The sequence below is a fragment of the Aythya ferina genome (genome assembly GCF_964211825.1).
Source record: "Aythya ferina genome assembly, chromosome: 6".
Taxonomy (NCBI): Eukaryota; Metazoa; Chordata; class Aves; order Anseriformes; family Anatidae; genus Aythya; species Aythya ferina.
In genome coordinates this window covers 34,473,488-34,495,084 of record NC_140303.1, presented here as the reverse complement: position 1 = coordinate 34,495,084, position 21,597 = coordinate 34,473,488, and the positions used below count along the sequence as shown (strand labels likewise).

The window sequence follows — 21,597 nt, the reverse complement described above, 5'->3', positions numbered from 1 at the left end:
GTGGCTCCCCACCAGCCCCAAGGGCACCCTGCACGTCCCCAGCCCTATAAGCGGGGCGCAGCGCTCAGGGCTGGACGGAGACGCATCTTATGCCCTCACTGGGACCGTAACACTCTGGGTTTTGTGGCTTTTTAGGGAAAAAAAGTGCCTGGAACCCCCTAACCCCATAACCACCTCCCCTACAGCACGGCCCTGCCCTTGCTGCCCCCCTCCGGCCCTCCCCGCCGCTAGGGGGCGCTGCAGGGAGGGAAGGGGGGGAGGGAACAGCGCGGGGCATGCTGGGAGTTGTAGTCCTCCCGCCGGGGCCTACCGGTCACGTGGTGGCGCGGGGTCGCCATGGCAACGGCGGGCGGTTGGGCGGCGGCGCGGGGGTGAGTACCGGGAGGGGGGGGCCCAGACCCCCGGGATGGGGGCGGGAGGGCCCCGCTGCAACCCCCCCTGCACCAACCGGGCTCCGGTAGCGCCGGGAGCGGCCTCAGCACGGCCTCAAACCCGGGGCTGGGCCGGGGGGCGCCCGCCGGGCCTCCCCCTGCAGGCCCCGGGCCTGTCGGGCCTGCTGGGCCCCGCTGAGGCCTCACCCGGGGGTGTCCCGGGGCTGTGCCCGGCTGAGTGCCGGAGGCGGCTTTTTCCGCTCCCAGGTGTTTTTCAGAGGAAAATGACACAGAAATGAGGTTGGATAAAGCACTGGAGGGTTGTAAATGAACCGCACGCTTCTCGTTTGCTCGTTCTGCCGTGCTGTTCTGTCCCTGCAGCGCTCCCGGTGAGTTTTCCACCTCCGGTTTGTTTCCGCGCCCCAGGCTGAGCGCGGACGGGCTGGCTCCAACCACGCTGCTCTGCGCTGCCCGCCTGCCGCCTCCTCTGCTGGCCGAAATCCCCAGCTCCAGCCGAAAAAATTCCCCAAACGCCAGGCTGGGTGAAGAACGCTGCCCCTGTGCCGCTTTGAAACGCAAAGCTGTACAACACCCCGCGCTGGAACTGCTTATTTTTAACCCAGAGTCATCGCCCTGCTCAGGCTGGTGGCGTGGCATAGCTGAGAGGATGAGAAAGTGTGACTGAGGGCAGCCAGCCCGAGGCAGGCTGCGGGTCGGGTCGGGCCAGCCCTTGATTTCGGCCGTCCCCCCATGACGCAGCCACAGCTTTTCTGCCTCATCACGCCGGAGTCCCTGAGCTCAGCTGGCACCGGGCGCTGACGTCCTGAGGGCAGCGAGAAACACAGAGGTGGCCCTGGGTGCAGGGGAATTTGCCAACGTGCCCTCATGGCCGTGGCTTCTTGCTGTTTTTTTTTTTGACCCAAGTGGCCAAACACAAGCTTGGCACGTTACAGTCTGCGCAGAGCAGGGAAGAGGCTGCTCGTCATCGTCCCGTGCCTCTGGGTTTGCCCCCAGAATGAATTTCTTTGGGGCAGCCCCCATCCCACAGGTGTCCCCACAGTGACGGAGCTGTCGCTGTGCCGCCTTGTCCTCGCCGCCTGGTTTTTGTGGGGCCTCGTGCTGCTTTGGCTCAGGTGCCTCTGTGTGACCCACGTGGGGCCGAGGCTGCCCGTTTGCTGGAGCCGAGGGTGGGTTCCCTGCTGCTGGAGCTTGCGTCTCGTTACCAGGCGTGCGAGCAGCTTGGGCACGCTCCGTACATTGCTCTTGGATTCACGTGTTGGGCTTTGTTGAAAGCTTTCTCATTTTTGGAAGGGGAAGAAGCCCTGATTTTGAAACTGTTGGTTTTAAAACCCGGTTGTGTTGCGTTGATGCGAACTCTCCTGTTCAAGCATTAATCAAAGCCCCGCAGCTCCAAGGGAGGGATGTGGCGTGAGCTCAGATCTCCTTTAGAAACCAGCCTTACCTTTTCTCATCGGAAAGAGCACTGCAGCCCTGCCCTGCAGTGGCGTAGAAAATAACAGCAGATCACACTTTTCTGACTTCTTTTTCTTTTTTTTTTTCTTACCCCTCTTGTGACTCGTGGATGCGCGAGGCTGACGGCGCGTTATCAGGTCAGCGTGCAGCTCATCCCCTTGCAAGCTCTCGTTATTTTAAGCGTGTCACCGCGGCCGGGCTTAAAATAACCTCCCTGCTTCCACTCACGTGACGGGGGCTGGGGTTGTGTGCCCGTAATTTCGGGCGGTGCGGCGGGGAGAAGCTCCCTCCTGCCCCCGAGGCTCGGTGGAGCGCCCTGGGGTCGGGGCAAGGTGACATTTGTCAGGGCTGTGGCCATAATAAAAGGTGCGAACCCAACAGTTGTGAGCAGGTGCAGCTGGGCGCTTGCTAGCAGCGACAACCTTGGCCTTGATATTTGTTGTGCGGCAGTAAGGCCAAGCCAAAATGCATTAATTACGGGTAACGATGTTTGGGTTTGACTCCCAGCCCTGCCAATTCGCCCTGGGAGCAGGGCTGGGCTTTTCCCAGCTCCTGTTTCTACAAAAAAAACTGCCGAGCATCCTTCTAGAGCTGGTGCCCGAGAGTTGGCTTGGCAGAAGCAGTGACTGAGCTGTCACCTTCCTCCCGGATGGAGGCACGGGTGAGCCAAACACGAGGAGAACCCCCCTGAGCTGCGTCCCACGGGGGTGTACCTGGCACGTGAGGGTGCCTGCGTCTCCGCTGCTTCTCCTGGCTGCTTCAAGGTGTCCTTTTGGCGAGCCCTGGTGTGTCACACAGCCCCTGGGTGACAGCACGTGTCCCCTCTGCTGCTGTGGGGCCGGGGACTGGAGGCAGGGCCGGGCTGCGTTCAAGTGCACTCGTGCTCTGGGCGCAACGAGGCGGCTTGGTGTGGACGCCGAGCTCTTGTTGACCCGGGGAAACTCGAGCCGGGCGGCTCGCGGCATCCGAGCCGCTTTGTGCTAATCGCTGCGAATGTCACAGCACGGCCGGGGTTCATCTGGTCAGGGCGGGGGGGTTGCTGGCCCCGTGGGAGCTTGTGCTGGAGCTCAGGGGCCCGGTTCGTAGCTCAGGGAGGTGTGTGAGGGCTGCAGCTCGCTCGGAGCAAGCCCCACTGTGCTTTCCTGGTGCCCCCGAGCAAGGCTGGGGTCTGGCAGCAACACCTCAGCTGCCGCAGCCCACGCTTGGTTTGCAGGTGACAAAGGAGGTGTGCGTATCACAAGGAGACTCAGGGGGGTGGTTAATGCTCTGCTTCCCCTTCTTTTTATCCTTTTTTTTTTTGCTTTAAACCTGCAGGCTCCTGCGAGCTGAGAGGCTGGCTGCAGAGGAAGGCAGCACCTCAGCCTGCTCGGGATACAATTTCTGATCTCAGCGTGCCCTCCAGGCACGTGCTAAAGCAGGCCGCATACCTGGCGCACAGCTCTCCTCTTCCCCTTCTCCTCAGGCACAAAGGGATCGTGCAGGTGTGGCGGAACACTTTCAGCAGGATTTAGGACGTCTGTGCGGGTCTGTGGGCTGCCAGCTGCTGCTCGGAGAGACTTCTGCAGGGCTGAGATTAAGGGGGATGCACGCGTGCGGTGCCACCACAGGGCTGATGGTAGAGCAGCCCCGTGCTTTTTTTTTTTTTGTATGTAACCTGGGCAGCTGAAGCTTTAAGGGAATGAGAAGCGAAAGAAAAAAAAAAAAAAAAGAAAGAAGCATTTAGGGGCTTTCCGTGCAGGCCAGAGAGGTGGCACAGTGGGATTTGGAGGCGCAGGGCCACACGGATGGGCCCTGGCTGTGGTGCCAGCCCTGAGGCAGGCAGGGAGCTGTCTCGCCTTGAGGCCAGGCTTGCTGTGGCAGCCAGGGAAGCCTTTTGTGTTTGCAAAGTCAAAGCTTTTGTGTGCACAGGACTTTTTTTCCCAGGGCCTTTTGCAAGTTGTTCTTTGTCCTTTGGTTTCTCCTGAGCTGCCAGCTCTGTCTCTGACGCTGCCCCTGCTCCTCCCGGCGCCGGCTGCTGGGCTCACCGTGCCCCTTGTGCTCTCTTCTCTTTTCAGGCCAGCGAAAATGCCGCTGTAGATGACCGTAGATGACCGCCTGGCTCTCGCCCCACGTGCTATGGCTGTCCATGGCCTCTGCAGGCCCGCAACCCTCTAACCTGGGCCCCAAACAGAAGAGCTTCAGCCCCGCAGCAGAGCACACGCAGCCCCAGCAGGCCTGGCGCAGCGCTCCTCAGCAGGCGAAACCCATCTGGGCTCTGGAGGGGCAGCACGGGAGCGTTTGCCAGGAGCGCAGCCCCCCGCTCTCGGGGGTCCCTTTGCAGCAGTCCAGCTCCCCGTACCCCCCCTCGCCATGCCCCACGCACCCCGCTGAACGCTCGCAGCCCTGCCCGGAGCTGTGTGGCAGCGCGCTGCTCCACCGCCGCTCCTGCCTGAGAGCCAAGCCGGGCTTGGAAAGCTCCAGGTTTCCTTTCCAAAACCCCTGGGACAGCGGCTCTGCCACAGCAAGGGCGATGTCTTCCGTGCTGATGGAGCCCTGCCTGCTGCCTGCGCTGCCCGAGGAGCACCAAGGCTCTGGAGTCACGGGCTCTGCCCTCAGCTCGGCTCGGCAGGCGGCCGGCTCCTACCGCCCGGTGCTCAACAACAACTCCTTCCTGCGGCCACTCAGCACCCAAGTGCCTCCGCTGCAGCCACCGGAGATCAAGAAGCTGAAGAACGCCCCCGCTTTCCCTGCTGTCTCGTGGCCCTGCTCCAGGGACGATGGGGCTTGCTCCCCCAGCACCCCCGTGGCGCAAAGCAGCGAGCAGGAGCAAAGCTGCGTCCCCTCCCTGAGCCTGACCCTGAGGAGGGAGCGCTGCTCCTGGCCGCTGGGGGACACCGAGAGGAGAGCGCGCGGCTTCGGCGAGAAGGAGCCAGAGCTCAGCCCCAGAAGGGCTGCGCAGCGGCTGGCCGGGCAGACGGCCACCTCCTGCAGCTTTGGGAGGGATGTGAGAAGCCCCGGCAGGACGATGGCAGGCGGGGTGCCCCTCGGGAGCAGGTGGGGGCATCACATGGCAGCGCAGCTCGCCCCCAAGGAAACCATCGCCCCCCTCAACTTGGAGCCGGGCAGCAGCCGCCGCCTTGCCGGTTCTTTGGGCCTCACGGGCAGCGAGGGTGCCGCTGCGTGCACCAAGAGGATCGGCCTCCACCTCCTGGCCTCCCGAGCTGCCTCTCCCGAGCGTGGCAGCGACTGCCGGCCGCTGGGAGGCAGGGAGCGGGCGGCGGAGCCTCAGCACCCGGCTGCCATCTCCCAGGTGACGGCTCAGATGTCTGCTGTCACGCTGGGGAAGGAGGAGAAGCGGCCCCAGGCTGTGCTCCCAGGGAAGCCCGAGTGAGTAGAGGAGGGGAGGAAGGCTGTGGTGAGGGGAGCTGGGCTGGCCGTGGTGGCGAAACCTTCCTCCTTTGGCCACGAGAGCTTTGGGGGAGGCACGACCCCAGCTGCTGTGGTGCTGCCAGCGTTCACCCCGCTGGGAGAGGGGGTCCTGGTGCCTCTGTCTTGGTGTTCCCTGGGGCCTGTCCATCTTACTAGCTTGGGATTGTGTGAGCCCTGGGGAGAGGAGAGCTGTCACTCCTCTGGCCAAATATTTCTTGCTGCGTTGTGGGTGCTGGGCTTCTTGGAGCCAGAAAGCACGTGCTGCTCCCTCTAACCTGATGTCCTCTGTCCCAGTGTCACTGCTGGGGAGGCGCTGCTGGAGCCAAGCCACCCCCAGGACGATGTGGAGGAAGAGCTTCCCGATGGGCTGGATGAGAGCTGTGGCACAGACGAGGAAGAGGACAGTGAGTGCCCATTCCCAAGGGAGCTGTGCCCCGTGCCACAGCAGGGTGGGGAGCGCAGGGGCAGGGGGGGCTGCCTGGGACCCCAGAGATTGTGCTGAACCCAAATGTGACTCAGCAGCAAGGAGGAGCTGTGTGGGTTCCTCTAGGAAACAGGCTAGGGTTCAGCACTGTCCTGCTGCAACACTTGCCCAGCTCTTTGTGTGCAGGGCAGTCGGTTCCACCTCCTGCCCTGTGCTTTGTGCCACCAGTTCAGTTAGCAGATAAAACTTGGGACCCCAGGATTCGGGGCAGCAGAGAAGGGTCTGTCTGTCCCCAGGACCGTTTGTTTTCTCTCCTCCCTCTCTAACTGTGTGTGCACTCGCTCCCCACGGAGGCAAAACCCGGCTCTCTTTCCTCCTGCAGGTGACTCGGATGCTTCCTCTGTCGCTGGCATGCCATCTCGTGGCTCTGGGGCTCTCCCATCCAGGTTAGTAGCTGTAAATAGTGCCCTGCAACTTGGCATCTTTGTCCAGACTGGGCCATCTTTGTCCTCTCCGGTGACAGAGGAGAGCTGTAATGTGTGAGGGAATGGAGTGAAGATAGCAACAGACCACAAAGGTCAAGCCAGGTGAACTCTGAGCTCTCTATTACCCAGCTGACAGCAAAACATCCTGGGGAGGCAACACGAGGAGCAGCTGGCCCCCGGGAAGGAGCCTGCATCACTCAGGCAGATGCCTTCAGCACTGGGCAGTCCCTCGCCTCCTTCCCGAGGCCACCTGCTACCAAAGCCCTGCCAATTATGCTCCGTCCATCCCAGGCCTCGCCTCTGCAAAACACTTCAGAACTTCTGTGGAAATGTTGTTCGTTATAAACCCTACTGATAGCATCGTCGTGTGTGTAGCAAGAGGTGTGTTATCGGTGCTCCCTTTCCTCCCAGCTATTAGGGATTGACATCGAGTCATAGAAAGGTTTGGGTTGGAAGGGGACCTCAAAGCCCACCTAATTCCACCCCTCTTGCCGTGTGCAGGGACCCCTCCCACCAAGCCAGGCTGCCCAAAGCCCCATCCAGCCTAGCCTTGGACACCCCCAGGGCTGGGACATCCACAGCTTCTCTGGGCAGCCTGTTCAGTGCCTCAGCACCCTGAGAGTAAAGATTTTCTTCCTTATATCTAATCTAAACACACCAAAACCAAGAGGGTTACAACATCTTAACCACGTGTTCATTACAGCCTCTACCCCACGTTCCTGTCGACCTGGTTATAGGTTTTATTGTGTAACAAACCCCCCCCCGTGCCCCTGCAAAACCCAGAAGGAGATAACAACAGTTGGCACACGCATTTGGTGCAAACTCCACCCCTTGTCCCTGCAGATTGGTTGCTGGCCTTTACGCCCACTGCTTGCACCGCGCTGCAATGATGCAAATTCCTGATTGCTGCAGTCTTGGGCCACAGCAGAACAGTTTCTTGTCGAGGAATTGCAACCAGTTTGCTTTATTGCTGGTGAATAAACTTGTACTGGTTCTGGCAGTGAAAATAATGGATGGATAGAAATAGCCACTTAGGAAGAACAGCTCAGCTCCCTCCTTTTTCTGATCTCCAGACCTGTTGTTGCATGTTTCTCTTGTGGAGGAGGGCAGCACAGGAGGCTGCTCAGTGTGATGTGCCTCCAGTTCTTCTGCTGTTCTTAGCTCCTTACTTGACTGTTCTGGTGTAGGTTCCTCCACAGGCACGGTCCCTTTAGGGTCATAACCTCCTCCTGAGTTTCCTCTTGGTTCCTGCCTGGGTGTCTGGTTTGGCTCTAGTGTTTTTCCCGTCTCTGATGTTGTTCTTGTATTTACTGCCCTCTTTGCAATATATTTTTGCAAAGGTACCAGAAACTCCTTGGTTCGTGGCAACTGTGGACAACAGTTTATGGGTGTTGAGATGTAAACTGGCCTCTGTGGAGCTGCCCGTGTAGATGCTCCCGGTGCTGTTTCTCACCTGTAGCCATCCGCCTGCCGCTTCATCTCTCCTAGGAAATGCATCGAGTGCCTGGCCCAGCCCACAGAGGATCAGGAGAAGGTGCTCAAGCCAGCTCTTGTCTGCAGTTTGTTCCCTAATGTGCCTCCAACCATCTACTTCAGTACGCGGGATGAGAGAGGTGAGCTGGGGCGTGTTGCCAGGCCGTGTTCCAGCATCCCGGACCTCCCCCAGCCATCGGGTCTTCTGTTCCATGCTGGTTCTGGAAGTGGATTACACGATTACACCCCCTCCCTGCAGACCTGCAACCAAACATAAGATTTGCCCTGGATACAGCTGCAGAAAATCGAGGTATCGTGTTTGGTTTCCTCCTGTCCTCAACTTTTTGCCTCCCTAGTGGAAAAGCTGCCTTGGGAGCAGAGGAAGCTGCTGCGGTGGAAAATGTGCACGGTCACGCCGAACATCGTGAAGCAAACCATTGGCAGGTCTCACTTCAGAGTCAGCAAAAGTAAGTTGTGGGAGGCTGGCAGCAGCTGATGCGGCGTGGCCTCTCTCGCCTCCAGCCTGTGGGTGTGAGGAGGCAGCCTGCAGAGCAGGATACAGGCTGGGTGCTGTAGGGTGCTGGATTCCTGCTTCTGCCTGTGCGACCCGCTATATCTGAGCTCTGTGGGTCCCGGCAGAACCCAGGCTCCCTTTTGGCTTGTCCCTGGCGTGGAGCACGGGGGCATCCTCCTATGTTGGGAGGAGCTGGGGCAGCATGTGGGGCAGCAGAGCTGGGATCTGGCTTGTTTGAGCTGCGCCTCTAGATGGTGCTGCCACGCTAAGGAGCCTGGCGCTCTCCTGGTGCCAAGCCCAGCACCGCTGCCCCTCGTCCCCATGTGCTGAGGAAGATGATGGCCTTCTCTCTGACCTCAACTGGCGAGCTCTCTGGGGTGGGATCTTGGCACTGAAGAGACGTGTAGGAGGGGGCTGAGGAAGCACTGAGCATTCCCAGCTTTTATCCCTCCCCTGCAGGGTGAGCTCCCAAAAGTATTTACAGGGCTCCTGTGTGTATCGGGAGACCTCTGCTCGGTTAATTTTAGGGATAGAATGAGACATGCTGGGCAGACCAAGACCCAACAGGTCGTGCAATCCTATGCATCCCTCTGCAGAGCAGATCTGATTAGTTAACTGCTTTATTTGCCTGCTGGAAAAAAAAAAAAGGAAGGTAAGGAAAGGATATTGGGGGTTCAAAGCTATTTCTTTGACCCCGTGTCTGCACAGACCCTTACAGCAGTCCTGTTTGTGGGGATATGACCCTCCTGGCTGGCTGGATCCCACTCACAGCCTTTGGTTGGGCAGTTTTGCCGTAACCACTGTGATTGCTTGGAGCTATCACTGTGCACTATCCCTGGCACACTTCTAGCAGCCCAAGGAAACGGGGTGCTGTTGGGTTGAGAGGGTGTTGTGGGCGACAGGGTGCTTGGTCACGGACTTTTCTGGTTTTCCTGCAGAGAGCAATGACTGGCTGGGCTGCTGGGGCCACCACATGAAATCCCCCGGCTTCAGAGCCATCCGGGAGCACCAGAAGGTAGGGGATGGTGTGGGCTGACCCCGTCCACGTAGGTGGAAAGTGTGCTGGGAGCAGTTTGGGAGTCCTCCCTTCGGGGCCAGGTGTTCGCTGTGCAAACTGTCCTTGCCCTGTCCCTTTCCCCGTGTGGCAGTTGGTATTTTTGTGCTGGGAGATGAGCCCAGGAGACAGGCACAAATGGGAGCTGAGCGAACAGCTCTGCTGGCCAGCTACAGACCAAGGCTGCAGCTAAGCTCTGTTTGCTTGTGGTTTTGCCTAATAAAACCCAGTTATTGCTGTTTAAAGTAATCTTCCCACTGGCAGAACGGAGCCAGAACTGTTTGTCACCGCGAAGCTTCAAGAGCACGCGGGTCCTGCCTTGGTGCAGGCCTGGTGGGGGAGCAAGGAAGATGTGTCCTTGCACTGGGTTGAGGGAGGATGTATCCCCTGGCCAGGGAGCAGCATGGGGTGTCGGGGAGATCTCACGGGATCTGGGTTCCTTTCCAGCTAAACCACTTCCCTGGTTCGTTTCAAATTGGGAGAAAAGACCGGCTGTGGCGCAACCTGTTGAAGATGCAGACTCGCTGTGGAAAGAAGGAGTTTAATTTCTTCCCCCAGTCCTTCATCCTGCCCCAGGACATCAAATTACTCAGGAAAGCATGGGAGGAAGGAGCTAGCCAGCAGAAATGGATTGTGAAACCAGTAAGGGCAAAGCTGCACGCGATTCCCTGTCCCTGTGTAGCTGCAGGAAGAACGTCTGATCCCTTCTCGTTAATGTTTTGCAGCCAGCATCAGCAAGAGGCATTGGCATTCAGGTTATCCACAAATGGAGCCAGCTCCCCAAAAGGAGACCGCTGCTGGTGCAGAGGTGAGGGAAGAAAAACAAGGTTGACAGGTCGACTTCCTAGTGCCTCACCCCTCAGGCCAGATCTGGGCAGATCTGGCCACGAGCCAGCAGAGCAGAAGCATCTGATTTGCATCTGGAAACTTCTCTGCTGCCTGGGCGTAAGGCTGCTGCTGGAAGCCTGGCTCCGTCAGCTGCAGCTGGGCTTACAGGAGTGCTGCTGTCCCTGCAGGAAGTTTTGTGGTCTTGGGTACAATCTAGATCTTAGTTTGGCTCCACAGGTGTTCTGGAGCTTCTGTCTGGCAGGTGAGCCAGCTTCAGCTCTGCTGGGATCCCACTCCCACTGCTTTGACCTCTGGGGTTTGGTGTCTTTAGAGGCACATGAACCTTACCCGGTGCCCAGAAGCCCACTGGGAGGAGTTGGGAATTGGCCAAAGGGTTGTGTTGAAATGAGAGGATTCTCAAAATCTCTCCTCGTGCAGAAAAATGGAGTAGCTCATCTTGGTTTGTGCCTGCTTTCTGGGAAGGTTCTCCTGAGGGCAGGAGCACTGTGCTGTTTGGCAGGCGGGGAGCTGCTGTGTTGGCTTGTCTGCCTCCCATGTGAAGCAATAAACTCTTTTATGGAAAATCATGAACTTTTGGGGTGGGGTGAATAATGAAATGGTTCGGGCGAAAACTTCCAGCTGTTTCTGCTCACTGAACCAAACCATCTGTGGCCCGCTGTACCTCTTAAATGTTCCCAGAACATTTGCAGAAGCTGTGACCCTCTCCTGGTGCTTGCTTCCCCTTGCAGGTACCTGCACAAACCCTACCTCATTGGCGGGAGGAAATTCGACCTGAGGATCTACGTGTATGTCACTTGCTACGATCCCCTCAGGGTTTACCTGTTCAAGGACGGATTGGTTCGCTTCGCTAGCTGCAAGTAGGTTGCGTGGCAGAGAGGATGCTTCATTCATCCACCTTTCCCAAAGCAAGCTCAGCTCAAGATAAACATGCTGCCTGTGCTGGGAGTTGACGTACCATAAATTAAGACGTCCCATCCAGTTTGGGCTATATCGCACTGGGCTGCTGCAGTTCCTTCACTGCTTTTGCTCAGCAGTGCTCTGATCTTTTGCATCCCTCGGCCCCAAGGCAGCCTGCTCTGTGCTTCGTCCTTAATCCAGTCAGCTCTGGGTCTGTGGGGATAGAAGTTGTGGATAGAGGAGGCCTTGCTCCAGGCACCCTGGGAGAGGGCAGCAGCAGAGCTAGCGGGTGGCCGAGAGGAAAGGTAGCAGAGCTGCTGCAGACTGCTTGTCCTGCTCTCATCTCCTCCAGGTACTCCTCCTCGATGAAGAGCCTCAGCAACAAATTCGTGCACTTGACCAATTACAGCGTGAACAAGAAGAACACGGAGTACAAGTCCAATTCGGATGAGACTGCTTGTCAGGGGCACAAATGGTAGGTGCTTGGGGGGGGAGCTTTCAGGGCACAGGGGCAGCTCTTTCTTTTTCCTGTTAAGTCAGCCTTATTTTTGGTATTTGTACCCAAAACTCGAAGGTGCTTCCTGTATTTTCTCCTCCTGCTTGGAGGAATGAGTTTGTCCTGGCCTGTGATTTATCCCGTCCACTGCTGCTTCAGCTGTGGTTGTTGCCTGCACTGTTCCCTGCTTCAAGCTCTGCTCTCATCTGTGCTCATTCATCTTCTTGTCCTGGTGTGGGGTTGATGGGATGTGGTTAAGGCTGAGTCTGATATATTTCTTTTTCCTGTTAGAAACTTGATAGGCAGTTCTGACGCTTAAATTAGCTAGGTGGGCTGGGTGGGAGCTTCTGCCCATCGCACGCTTCTCTGCGGAGCCAGAGAACGGAGCAGGTTTGGTACAAAATGGGTAATGTGTGTGCTAATCGGTGTGAAGGGGACGTGGTGCATTTCTAGGCACTTCAGAGCAGGGCTGCAGTCTTGCAGGAGTTTCTGTTCCCCGCTGTCCCACGGGCGGACTGATCCAAGTGCTCAGGCACTTGTCTCTGATTCCACAGTGGTGTTTAAACTCTTTTAAAAATAGTGCAGGTTAGAGTTCTCGATTTGTGGGCCTGGGCTGGGCTACTTGGTTCACTTCAAAGGGAAGCTGCGAGAGGTGCTTTGCTGTGAGAGGATTGCTTTCTTGCACCTGGACCCGGTGGTCTGTCCCTCCACAGGTGCACTGAGAAGGGGCTGCTGTCCCCCAGCAGCTGGCATCCCCTGGGGGTGGGATCGTGTGGTTTTTTGGTCCCGCCACGCAAATCCAAGCTGGCTGCTCCCACGCTGAAGATGAGAGTGGCTGTAATCAACTCCATCTTGTATGCAGGAAGCGTGACCTTTGGATTCCTGGCCATTGGCCACACGGTCTCATTTAAGCAACATCTGAGCATCCTTGGCTTAATGTCAGGGCAACTCGCAGCGCTTGGTGTGGTGTGGGAAACTCATAAAAAGCAGAGAGACTCTCCCCCACCATCCTTTTCTCCACAATATAAAAATAAAAATAAATGAAATCTCTCCACCCCCAGAGCCTCAGCGAAATGACTCGAGCTAAAAGATTTACGGGGGTCTTGCTGGATTCCTGCTGAGCTGCTTTGCAGTGCTCCTGGAGAAGGCCTGCAGGAAGGGGAGGTTTGCTAAGGACACGGAGGGGGAGGGAAAAGAAGATCTGGGGCTGACGTACCTCGCTTGTGTGCTAATTTGGGACTTATTACTCCAATGCTGGGACAAGTCTATGACAGATTTATGGTGCTGGTAGCTTGGCCCTGCAAGATGAGGTGCCAGGCTGGGGAGGGCTGCAACCAGGAGTTGACTGGTTTGGGGATGGCAGAAGGATGGCTGCACTCAGGAAAGGTGGAAATTTGCCCCCTGGCTTGCTGCTGAGGAAGAGCTTTGTCAACGCTCCCCGTTGCTGTTATCACTTCCCTAGCAGGTTTAGGCAACAAAGCCATCTCCTTTGCTTTCTGTCTCCCAGGGCACTCAAAGCTCTCTGGAGTTACCTGACCCAGAAAGGAGTTAACAGCGAGGCCATCTGGGAGAAGATCAAGGACATCGTTATCAAAACCATCATTGCGTGAGTCCTGCCACCCCTTGCTCTGTTCCTCTCAGCTCCCTCTCAGCCTGGTCCTTTTCCTCTTAATCTAAATGCTGCCACCGCCGTTGGCTTCAGTATTTCTCTCCAGATCCTTCCTTTTATCGTGTTACCCACGTTCTTGCTGCAGTAGCTGCAAGGGGTGCATAGCTCCTGGCTCTGCCTGCGGCGCAGGGGTGGTGCCCAGGAGGGCGCAGCGTACCTGGCACTCTGCCCCGTGCCTGCCACCCGCTGCACCACTTGCGCAGGATGCCTGAGAATAAAAGTCCCTCGGGGCTGGGGGAATCCTTGCCTTCAGAAGCAGGCCCTGTGTGACAAAGGCTGGGGTGGGGGCAGCTCTGGGGGGGGCGGGGAGGTCGCTCGGGATCTGATGGCGGCTCCATACGCAGTGCAGCAGCAGCTTGCAGGCGTTCAGCCCACCCGTTCCCGCAGCGTGTGGCTGCGTGCGCTCTCAGAAGCGGCAGTGTGCTGTGAACAGGCAGATCTCTGCTGCCTGCCTGGTGGAAACGAGCGTTTTCACTTGGCTTGCAGATCTGAGCCCTACGTGAACAGCCTGGTGAAGATGTACGTGCGGCGGCCCTACTGCTGCCATGAGCTCTTTGGGTTTGATATCATGCTGGATGAAAACCTCAAGCCCTGGATCTTAGAGGTCAACATTTCCCCGAGGTAAAGCAGTTTCTCCCCCAAAGTCTGTCTCAGAGCCGGTGCAGGGTGGACAAATTTTTTTATCACAAAGGGAATTCGGCCTGTGATGCCCCCTGCACCCTGTGCTGAATGGTGGTGGGCTTTGAAGCCTCCTTCTCCCGATTGCAGCAATCCTGCTGCAAAGTCCTCCCTTATGGTAGCCCTCTGGGAAGAGGGAGTGAAGTGAGCCATTTCTGGTGGGGAGCCCCCGTGAAGGAGGGCGTGATGTTGGGGGACACGGGGCTCAGCACCTCTTGTTTTAGCTCTGACTGCTGTGATGCTTCCTTCCCGCAGCCTCCACTCCAACTCCCCTCTGGATGTGAGCATCAAGGGCCAGATGATCCGGGACCTGCTCAACCTTGCTGGCTTCGTTCTGCCCAGCACGGACAGCGTAGCCTCGAGGCCGCAGACCAGGAGTGACTCCACCTGCAGGTCAGCCCCCTTCTCTGTCAGGGCAGAAGGGCAAAGCAGGCTTTTCTCCCAGGGCAGTTCATCTGGGTGCTGTTTTCAGCCCAGGAGATGCTGGCTTCTGTGCTGTTAAGAGCCCGTGCTTGCTGGTCCTTCAGCTGTGGGTCTGAGGGACTTGCATCATCACATGGGTATCTGGTTCCTGCGGTCCCTTCGAGGCAGAAGGATTTATGCCCCATCTGCAAGTCCATAGTTGGAAGTGAGGCCAGGCCAGGGTAATTCGTGCTTGCTCTGCAGTTAGTCGAGTCTTCCTCCCCCCTGCCAGAACTAACGTGATGCTGAGCCACGCTGCCTCTCCATCTGCTTGGAGGGCTGGCTGGCTGTGTTGGGGCTGGATCCACTTACCCCATCCCCCAGAGCTGACGTGCTGCCGCCTTGAGCTGGAGGAGCACCTGTTATTTTGCAAAGGCTGGAGCAATTTGTTCCTTAGGCAGAATTACAGGTGTCAGAGGATGGAGAACATGTTTGTGGGTGTGCAGTTTTGTCTTGCAATAGAAGTGACTATTATTTTTTTTTTCTTTTTTTTCTATTTTTGTTTTTGCGTTAGGCTCATTCCTGGGCATGTGCCCACCCAAGCCCCTTTTCCTTTTGCGTTTTACCACGCTTTGGGGCTTTCACTGGTTCCAGACCTGACAGGGGGTGGGGAGGACCAGTCCTGTGCCCTGCAGTAGCAGGGAGACTGCTGGCTCTCCGTCACCCAAGGGGCAGCTTGCTGGGGTGATGTGCAGACACGGAGGAAGAGAGGCCTCCTGCCTCCTGCCTGCTGTGTGCCCTGAGCGAAGGGAGAAGCTTGGAGCGCGGGCCCATTCCAGCCCAGGGAGCTCTCGCCAGCTCGTGTGCGGCGCTTTGATCACACGCTCATTTGCGGCTTGCAACAGAGGTGCTGAAGGGCAGGTGTCCTTGGAGGGACCTGCAGGGGATTAACCAGATCCTTAACATGGTTCAGATGATGCATTACCAGAGTTCCTGCATCCAGAGTCAGCCTTGCTAAACTGTATCTCCTGCCCTGGGAAGGATACGAAGGGTTTTTTTTTGCATACGGGCATAATTCCAGTAGATCTGGATGTTCCCAAGAACCGTGCAGCGCAGCCTCAGGGCTCTGCTCTTCCTGTTTGGATCTGCGCACTTCTAATTATTTTTGTGGCGGCTGAACAAATTAGCTGTGTTGATATAAGTGTTAAAAGGTGTTGGACAAGTATCTCCCCGGCTCTGGCATCCCCAAATGGTTCATTTGGGTGCTTCGAATAGTTCAGATGGTTGCTGGTCAGATCATACAAAAGGCCAGGATTTCCCATGGCATGTGGAGCTGTGGCTGAAACCAAGGCTTGGGAATTCTTGGGCGTTGCATGAGGAAGTCTTGGAGCCAGCGGTGCTCTCCTGCCTCGTGCAGTCCCAGTGCTGAGTACCAGGACGCCCAGGGCTGTCACTGCACTTAGGGAGCTGCATCCCCAGTGGGATGTACATCTGTGATCCCTCCAGGCTGTGTGTGCTCTGAATCAGGTCCTCTCGCATCCTTTGTGGGTACGAGGTGGTCATTAATGTTTCAGATGAAGGAATGCTGCAGTGCCTCAGTGAGGAGCTGGCAGGATCCTCCTCGTTGCCTAGCCCACATCCTGCCTGGGTCCTGTGCCGATGCACAAGGCTGCGGATGCATCACTGATCTCAGAACTAGTGAAATCCGTGGAGAAAACATTCTCTCCTCCTCAGCACCTTCCCAAGGGTGTCATGATCACACCAAAGTTGCTGGGAGCAGCCCTGCCACAGCAGTACTTGGCTTTGTCTGCTTAAATGTTCTACCACCTTTTTTTTGTGTGTGTGTGTGTGTCCTCAGTCTGGGCAGCGCTTTGAAGGAGAAGCCCAGGCCAGTCTCTGAGCATTTCACAGCAGAGAAGATGAAGAAGGCCTATTACTTGACACAGAAGGTTCCTGACCAGGTATGACACAACCTCCTCTGCTACTTGTACTGCCAAGCCACTTTTCCAAACGATCCCACGTGTCTATCCTATGCCCTTTTTCTGATTGCTCCCCTCTGGGTGTGATCTCTGCAGGAGAGCTGATCAGAAATAAGTCAGGTTTGCTTAAACTACTGCATAGGCACATATTTACCTCTGCCTGGAAGGGTTTGGGGAGTAGGGGAGGTGGGAAAGGGGACTGGCAAAACGTAGTTCGCTTCCCCCTGACCCCAGGCTGCTCTTGTCTGCAGGATTTTTATTCTTCTGTCTTGGACATCTTGACCCCAGATGACGTCCGCGTTCTCGTGGAAACGGAGGACGAGTATTCGCGGCGCGGGCAGTTTGAGCGGGTGTTCCCCACCCACATCTCCATGCGGTATCTGCGCTTCTTCGAGCAGCCTCGCTACTTCAACATCCTGGTGACCCAGTGGGAGCTCAAGTACTACTCGAACAAACACAAAGGTAAGTGCCACCCGAGGGCCTGGCGTGGTTACCCGAGTCAGGCAGGCTCCAGCCTGCGGTCGTGGGAGACTTCTGAACGTTTTGAGAGGGAGCTGCCTGCCTCCACACTAACCCAGGAAATATGTTCCCCTCCCAGGCTGCTTCGCATGCCAGGAAAAGCTTATTCCGAGCCGATCACAGATGTTGGTTGTGCTAAACTCAGCACCAGCACTTCTAGGGGCCTCAGGGTTTCCTGGTATCCAACCGAAGCAGGCTGGATTCTGCCTTCAACCTGTAGGCCTCTTGGTGCATACCTCCTCCTTCTTTTGAGGGAGAAACAGCTGGAGTTGCTGGGGTTTGTTCCTTACAGCTGATCTGTGAAGTGAAGGGAAAATTGGGCCTATTCCCTGGTCTTCTGCTGCTTTTTAGTCAATGAAAAAAGTGTCTGCATGCAGGCAAAAGGGGTGTTTTTCCTAAACCCTGGAAATTTAGCTGTCATTTCCATCTTTCTGGGACAGCTCTGTATTTTAACAAAAACTGGCCTTTAGTGAGGCTTGCTGGGCCAGACCAATTCCTTCTCACCCAGGACAGTGGGAGAGGCTGTCGAGGAGAGAGAACTAGCAGAGTTCCAGTGTGAGGAGTTGGAGAACGCAAAAGGAGTGAGCCTGTGGCTCATCTAGCTCCTGACTTCTCTGGAGATGTTTCTGTAGGAGTCAGCCTTCCACTGACACAGCTGTGTGTGCGCTCCTGGTGTGGCTGTAACGTAGAGGAAAGAAAAAAAGGGGGGAAAAAATAGCTTTTGTCACTCTTCACTGCTGTTTAAGCAAATATCAAAGGGGTCAGTGACTGTCCTTCACACAGCGATAACAACCTCGCAGCCCTCTCCAGCTGTGCTGTCAGCATGTGTCACTCTTTCCCTCGCTAATGCCTTTTCAGGATGCTTTTCCATCAGCTGGAGGAAAGGTCCTGTCATCATCCGCACTGAAGTGCTGCCCTGCTCGGGCTGGGTCCTGGTTCAGTGCTCCAGCATCCCCTTGGCAGCCCGGCAAGCAGATTTGCTCTGCCCCATTGCCTTCCCCTGAGTAAAACCCAATCTCCCCGTGCCCCCTTCCTAGCGACGTACATTCCTCGCTGTCCTCTTCTCTCCCTGGCCAGCAAGGTGCAGAGCCCTGCCTGGTGCACAGAGCTGGGGCAGGGCTGTCCAGCTGCCCTCAGCCCCCAACATTTTATTTATTTTTTACCCCCTGAGGTCTTGGGGCTCGCTGAAAGGTCAGCGAGGAGCACAGTTTGGGCAGCAAGGATTCCTCCTATAGCCAGGGCTGGTATCGTATAGCAAGCCACAGTAACCCCAGCTGGGGCAGCATCAAGTTCCTGGCCATTGGTCCTCAGGTTCTTAACTCTCACGGCACCTCAGCCTTGGCACCTGCCGGGGATGGAGCCCACGTTGAGCTGAGCGTGTCTGTGGTGTCTCCAGGCAGGTAGGAGGTGATGCACCGAGCTGCTGCGGCCGCTGCTGTGCAAGGAGGAGGCTACCTGAGCTGCTGTCGGCAGGCAGCGGGCTTGGGGGACAGCCAGTCTGGTCCAAATCAGCAAATCCTGCCTTGCCCCAGTTTCCCTGCCTGGCTCAGCCTGCTGCTCGGTGCGTCTGGCTCCCCGGCAGCGAGGCAGCACTGCGGCAGCCCACGTGCTGGCGCTCGGCGCCGTTTGCTCCTACAAAGGGTGAACGCCCTCTCTTTACCCCGTGTTTGCTGGGGCTGAGGCACGTGTTCAGGCAGTTACTGCGTGCCATTGTACTGCGGGGTGAGTTCACGCTCTGCAGCGTATTTGTGAGCCCCAAATGGGGAAGATTTTGCCTGGTTGCTGCTCATTCTTGCTTCTTGTCTGTTCTGTCGCTGCCCAGGTCTGGAGCTGCTGAAGAACTGGTGTGTGAAAGGGTACCACACCGGGGCGGGGACGGATCTGGCCCAGATGGTGAGTATGGCTATGGGTAAGCTAGGGAGAGGTGGTTCTGTGCTCCAAAGCGTGTGAAGAGGGGGGCAGAGAGCCCACAGATCTGCAGTTGTCTGCTTCAGAAGCACTTGGCTGCGCATTTCGCTCCTGCCCTACCTGTTTGCACTGTTCTTCCCTCGCTGCCGAGACCTCCAGCAGTCTGGAAAAACCCACACTTCTCCATCCCTCGCTAACATAAAGTCCATGCAGTAAATCAGATCTGCAAGTACTCTGCATCTGAGGCTCCTTGGATGCGTTGGGCACAGCCTTACAAATTTAGCATCCCGCCTGCCCTTTATTCCCCTTGGTGAGGGAACAATCTCCGTCTGTCACTCCTGTGCCTTGGAGCAGGCTGATCTAGCGAAGAAACCCACTCTCCTGACCTCAAGATGCTCTGCTCCCACTTCCAGCAGAGGGATTCATTAAGCAGAGAGCAGAGACTGCTCTGTTTGCTATTCTGGGAACAGGCTGGTGGCAGTGACGATGCGCAGCAGTGTAAGGCAGTTGAAGCTGAAGCACGGCAGGGCAGCCCACTGCAGATCCCAGCCTATTCTCTGGGCACAGCGGGCTGAAGGGATTTTGCAAAAGGGCCATTTGCTCGTCTTTCTCTCCCCCTGCAGTGGTCCTTCCCGAAGTCCTTCCTCCTCCAGAAAAGCGGCGTTCAGTCAAATGGCTTCAGCAAACTGGAACTGGGAGGACTGGGGTGAGTTGGCGGTGGCCGTGCTGTTCGCAGCGTGGCTTTGGGGCCGACACCCTGCGGGAGGACTGGCAGCAGGGAGGCCAGCTTTGTCTGAGGGGGAGAGGAAGAAGGCTTACGGGGTCTGACGCCAGCACCTGATTTCTGCAGAGCCAACGGGGCAGGGCTGGCGGGGTGTTGGCAAGACCAAACTCGTCTCTTTGGCGCCGTACGCCCCGTGCGTACTGGGCTGCCTGGTGCTTGGGGAGTGGCTGCCGTGGCCATCCCATCTCTGTCTCAAACAGCTTCTCCTTTCTCCTGCAGCAAACTCCTGCCTCCAGCTGACGAGGACCTCAGGAGATGCCTGGAGCCCAGCCCTGCTCCAACTTTACCTCTCTCCAAGCACGCTGCTGCAGCCGAGCAGAAGCCTGCCGCCTGCCTCTGACGCTGCCCTGCTGCTGTGACCGGGCAGCTGCCGTCCCTCCCTGGGGACGCCTCAACCTACCTCAAAGGAAGAGCCAGGAGCTGGCTCCGGAGCCCCCTGAGCCGCACGCCTGCCTGCGGGCTGTTTTTAGGGAGGGATGTTTTGCTGGGGAGAGCTGTGTGACTTCCTTTTTTTTTTTTAAAAAACAAACGGCAGGAGCTGCTGAAGTTGGGTTTGTGGCTGATGTTCGAGCCGGATGGGGGGGTTGGTTTCTTTGCTGCATGAAAGCTGTGAGTAAGTTTGGAGTCAGCCTGGCCTTCCCTTCCCCGACCAGCATGGGCTGAGCCTGTGCTTGCCTGGGTCACCCTGCACTGACCCCGAGCCCCTGGGAGCCCCAGGGAGCTGAGTCTGCTCCCCTCTCACTGCAGGCCAGAGCGGGGAGAGCCCTGGAGAGAAGTCCTTGGCCACCACACTGCTCCTCTGGGAGGAGCAGGGCTTGGCCCTCCTAGCCCATGTGTTTTATCCTCTCTGAATGCCCGTGCCACCCTCCTGCCCCTTGCCAGCCGTGGGTTTTGGGCAGAAGCTGGGCTTTTTGCCCCTTTTTTTCTCCTGCCTGGCTCCCGGCGGTACGAGGGCAGCGGTGGTGCTGGAGGAGGATCCCCTCGGTGCTGTCCCTCCTCTGGGGGCACCTGTAGTGCGTGGGGGCTGCAGGCAGGTGCTGTTCTCCCGGGCTCTGGTCTCTTTTCCCTTCGTTTTTATCAAGGATTTCCATTAAAGTTCAGCACTCGGCTGCTCTCCTGGCCTCTCTCTGTCTCCAGCTGCTGCCTCCCCACCCCTGGCAGCCCCCTCAGCCTGCCCTGGGGCTGGCAGAAACCCCTTCCCTTCCTTCCCCTCTCCCCGCAGCCCCCCGTGCCCGGAGCTGGGCCCTGTTTTCTGGTCTCCTTGGTGACAATCTCATCACTCCTCGGCTTCTCTCCAGCACCTGAAAATAGCCACCGAAAGCGGAGCTGCCTCTTGCCAGCACCGCCGCAGTGCCCAGCCTGGAGCCAGGCTGCCCAGCTGCGTGCCGGGGCCACAGGGGAGCGGGGTGGCTCTGGGGGGGCCCTCGGGGCACCCCAGCCCTGCTGCTTCGTGCCCAGCACCCAGCCCCCTGCCTCCTCCCTCCTCTTCCTCCCTGTTTTTGGGCCCTGCCTTCGCCGTAGCGCTCCGGGAGCGAGGCCTTTGCTCCTTAACGGGGTGCACGGGGGTGCTCGCAGCTGGCCCCAGCATCCCGCGGGTATTTTGGGAAGCTGTCGGCCGTGATTTAAAACCCTCCGCCTGGCCCTGCCTGGCAGCATCTCCCGCATGGGTCCTGACCCGGGGGGGCTCAGGGCCCTGCTCCCCACCCCGTCCCACGGGGGGCACGGAGCCGCTCCGTCCCTACAGCCAGCCCCACGCCTGCTCGCCCAGGGCTGGCCCGGCAGCAGGCCAGGCGTTCCTTCAACCTTCCCGAAATAGAAACGGAGCCGGGAGCGAGCGTGGGGCAGGAGAGGTGGCCCAGGAAGGAGGTTTTGGGGCAGACACAGCTTGGGGACACCACCACGGGGATAAAGCGCCCAGCCCGGCTGTCCCCGTGTCCCCACAGCTGCTGGCTGCCACCGGGGCCATCCCTCCTCCAGCATCCCCAGGGCTTCGGGGTGCCGAAACCCCCTGCTCCTCCTGCCTCATCCCTTGGGGGCCGGGCAGGGGGCAGCTTCCCCACCCCGTCCCCATGTCCCCATCCCCGTCACCCTCCCCTCGCCTCCCCAAACCCCCGGGGGCCTCAGCCCCTTGCAGGTGCCTGTCTGGGGGTGGCAGGGTGGCGCTGCCTGGTGGCCCCCCCGGCGGCGGGGGCACGGCTGGCATTGCTCAGTGAC

At 57.9% G+C, this 21,597-nt stretch overlaps 1 protein-coding gene across 8 annotated transcripts; it reads left to right on the top strand.

Moving 5' to 3' along the window:
- The first annotated feature begins 300 nt into the window (after window positions 1-300).
- TTLL4 (tubulin tyrosine ligase like 4) lies at window positions 301-20,492 on the top strand. 8 transcript variants are annotated; one of them, XM_084523798.1, is made up of 20 exons: window positions 379-1,981; window positions 3,307-3,459; window positions 3,899-5,210; window positions 5,547-5,656; window positions 6,059-6,122; window positions 7,650-7,774; window positions 7,991-8,101; window positions 9,087-9,163; window positions 9,650-9,844; window positions 9,928-10,010; window positions 10,780-10,908; window positions 11,301-11,423; window positions 12,952-13,050; window positions 13,600-13,734; window positions 14,047-14,184; window positions 16,052-16,154; window positions 16,424-16,634; window positions 18,514-18,584; window positions 19,223-19,305; window positions 19,603-20,492. In XM_084523798.1, exons 3-20 carry the CDS (start codon window positions 3,931-3,933, stop codon window positions 19,721-19,723), a joined length of 3,258 nt encoding a protein of 1,085 aa, XP_084379924.1. In that variant the 5' UTR covers window positions 379-1,981; window positions 3,307-3,459; window positions 3,899-3,930; the 3' UTR covers window positions 19,724-20,492. The 8 variants fall into 8 exon arrangements, 7 of the variants coding, with proteins under 7 accessions (XP_084379926.1, XP_084379924.1, XP_084379921.1 ...); XM_084523795.1 differs by having other exon boundaries at window positions 3,159-3,325; XM_084523796.1 differs by having other exon boundaries at window positions 3,159-3,368.
- The last annotated feature ends 1,105 nt before the right edge of the window (window positions 20,493-21,597 follow it).

Coding starts and splice junctions, on each gene's coding strand:
- TTLL4 (XM_084523800.1), top strand. CDS start 3,931: ATGACCGCCTGGCTCTCGCCCCACGTGCTATGGCTGTCCATGGCCTCT. Junction 5,657..6,058: donor CACAGACGAGGAAGAGGACA/GTGAGTGCCCAT, acceptor TTCCTCCTGCAG/GTGACTCGGATGCTTCCTCT. Junction 9,164..9,649: donor CCATCCGGGAGCACCAGAAG/GTAGGGGATGGT, acceptor GTTCCTTTCCAG/CTAAACCACTTCCCTGGTTC.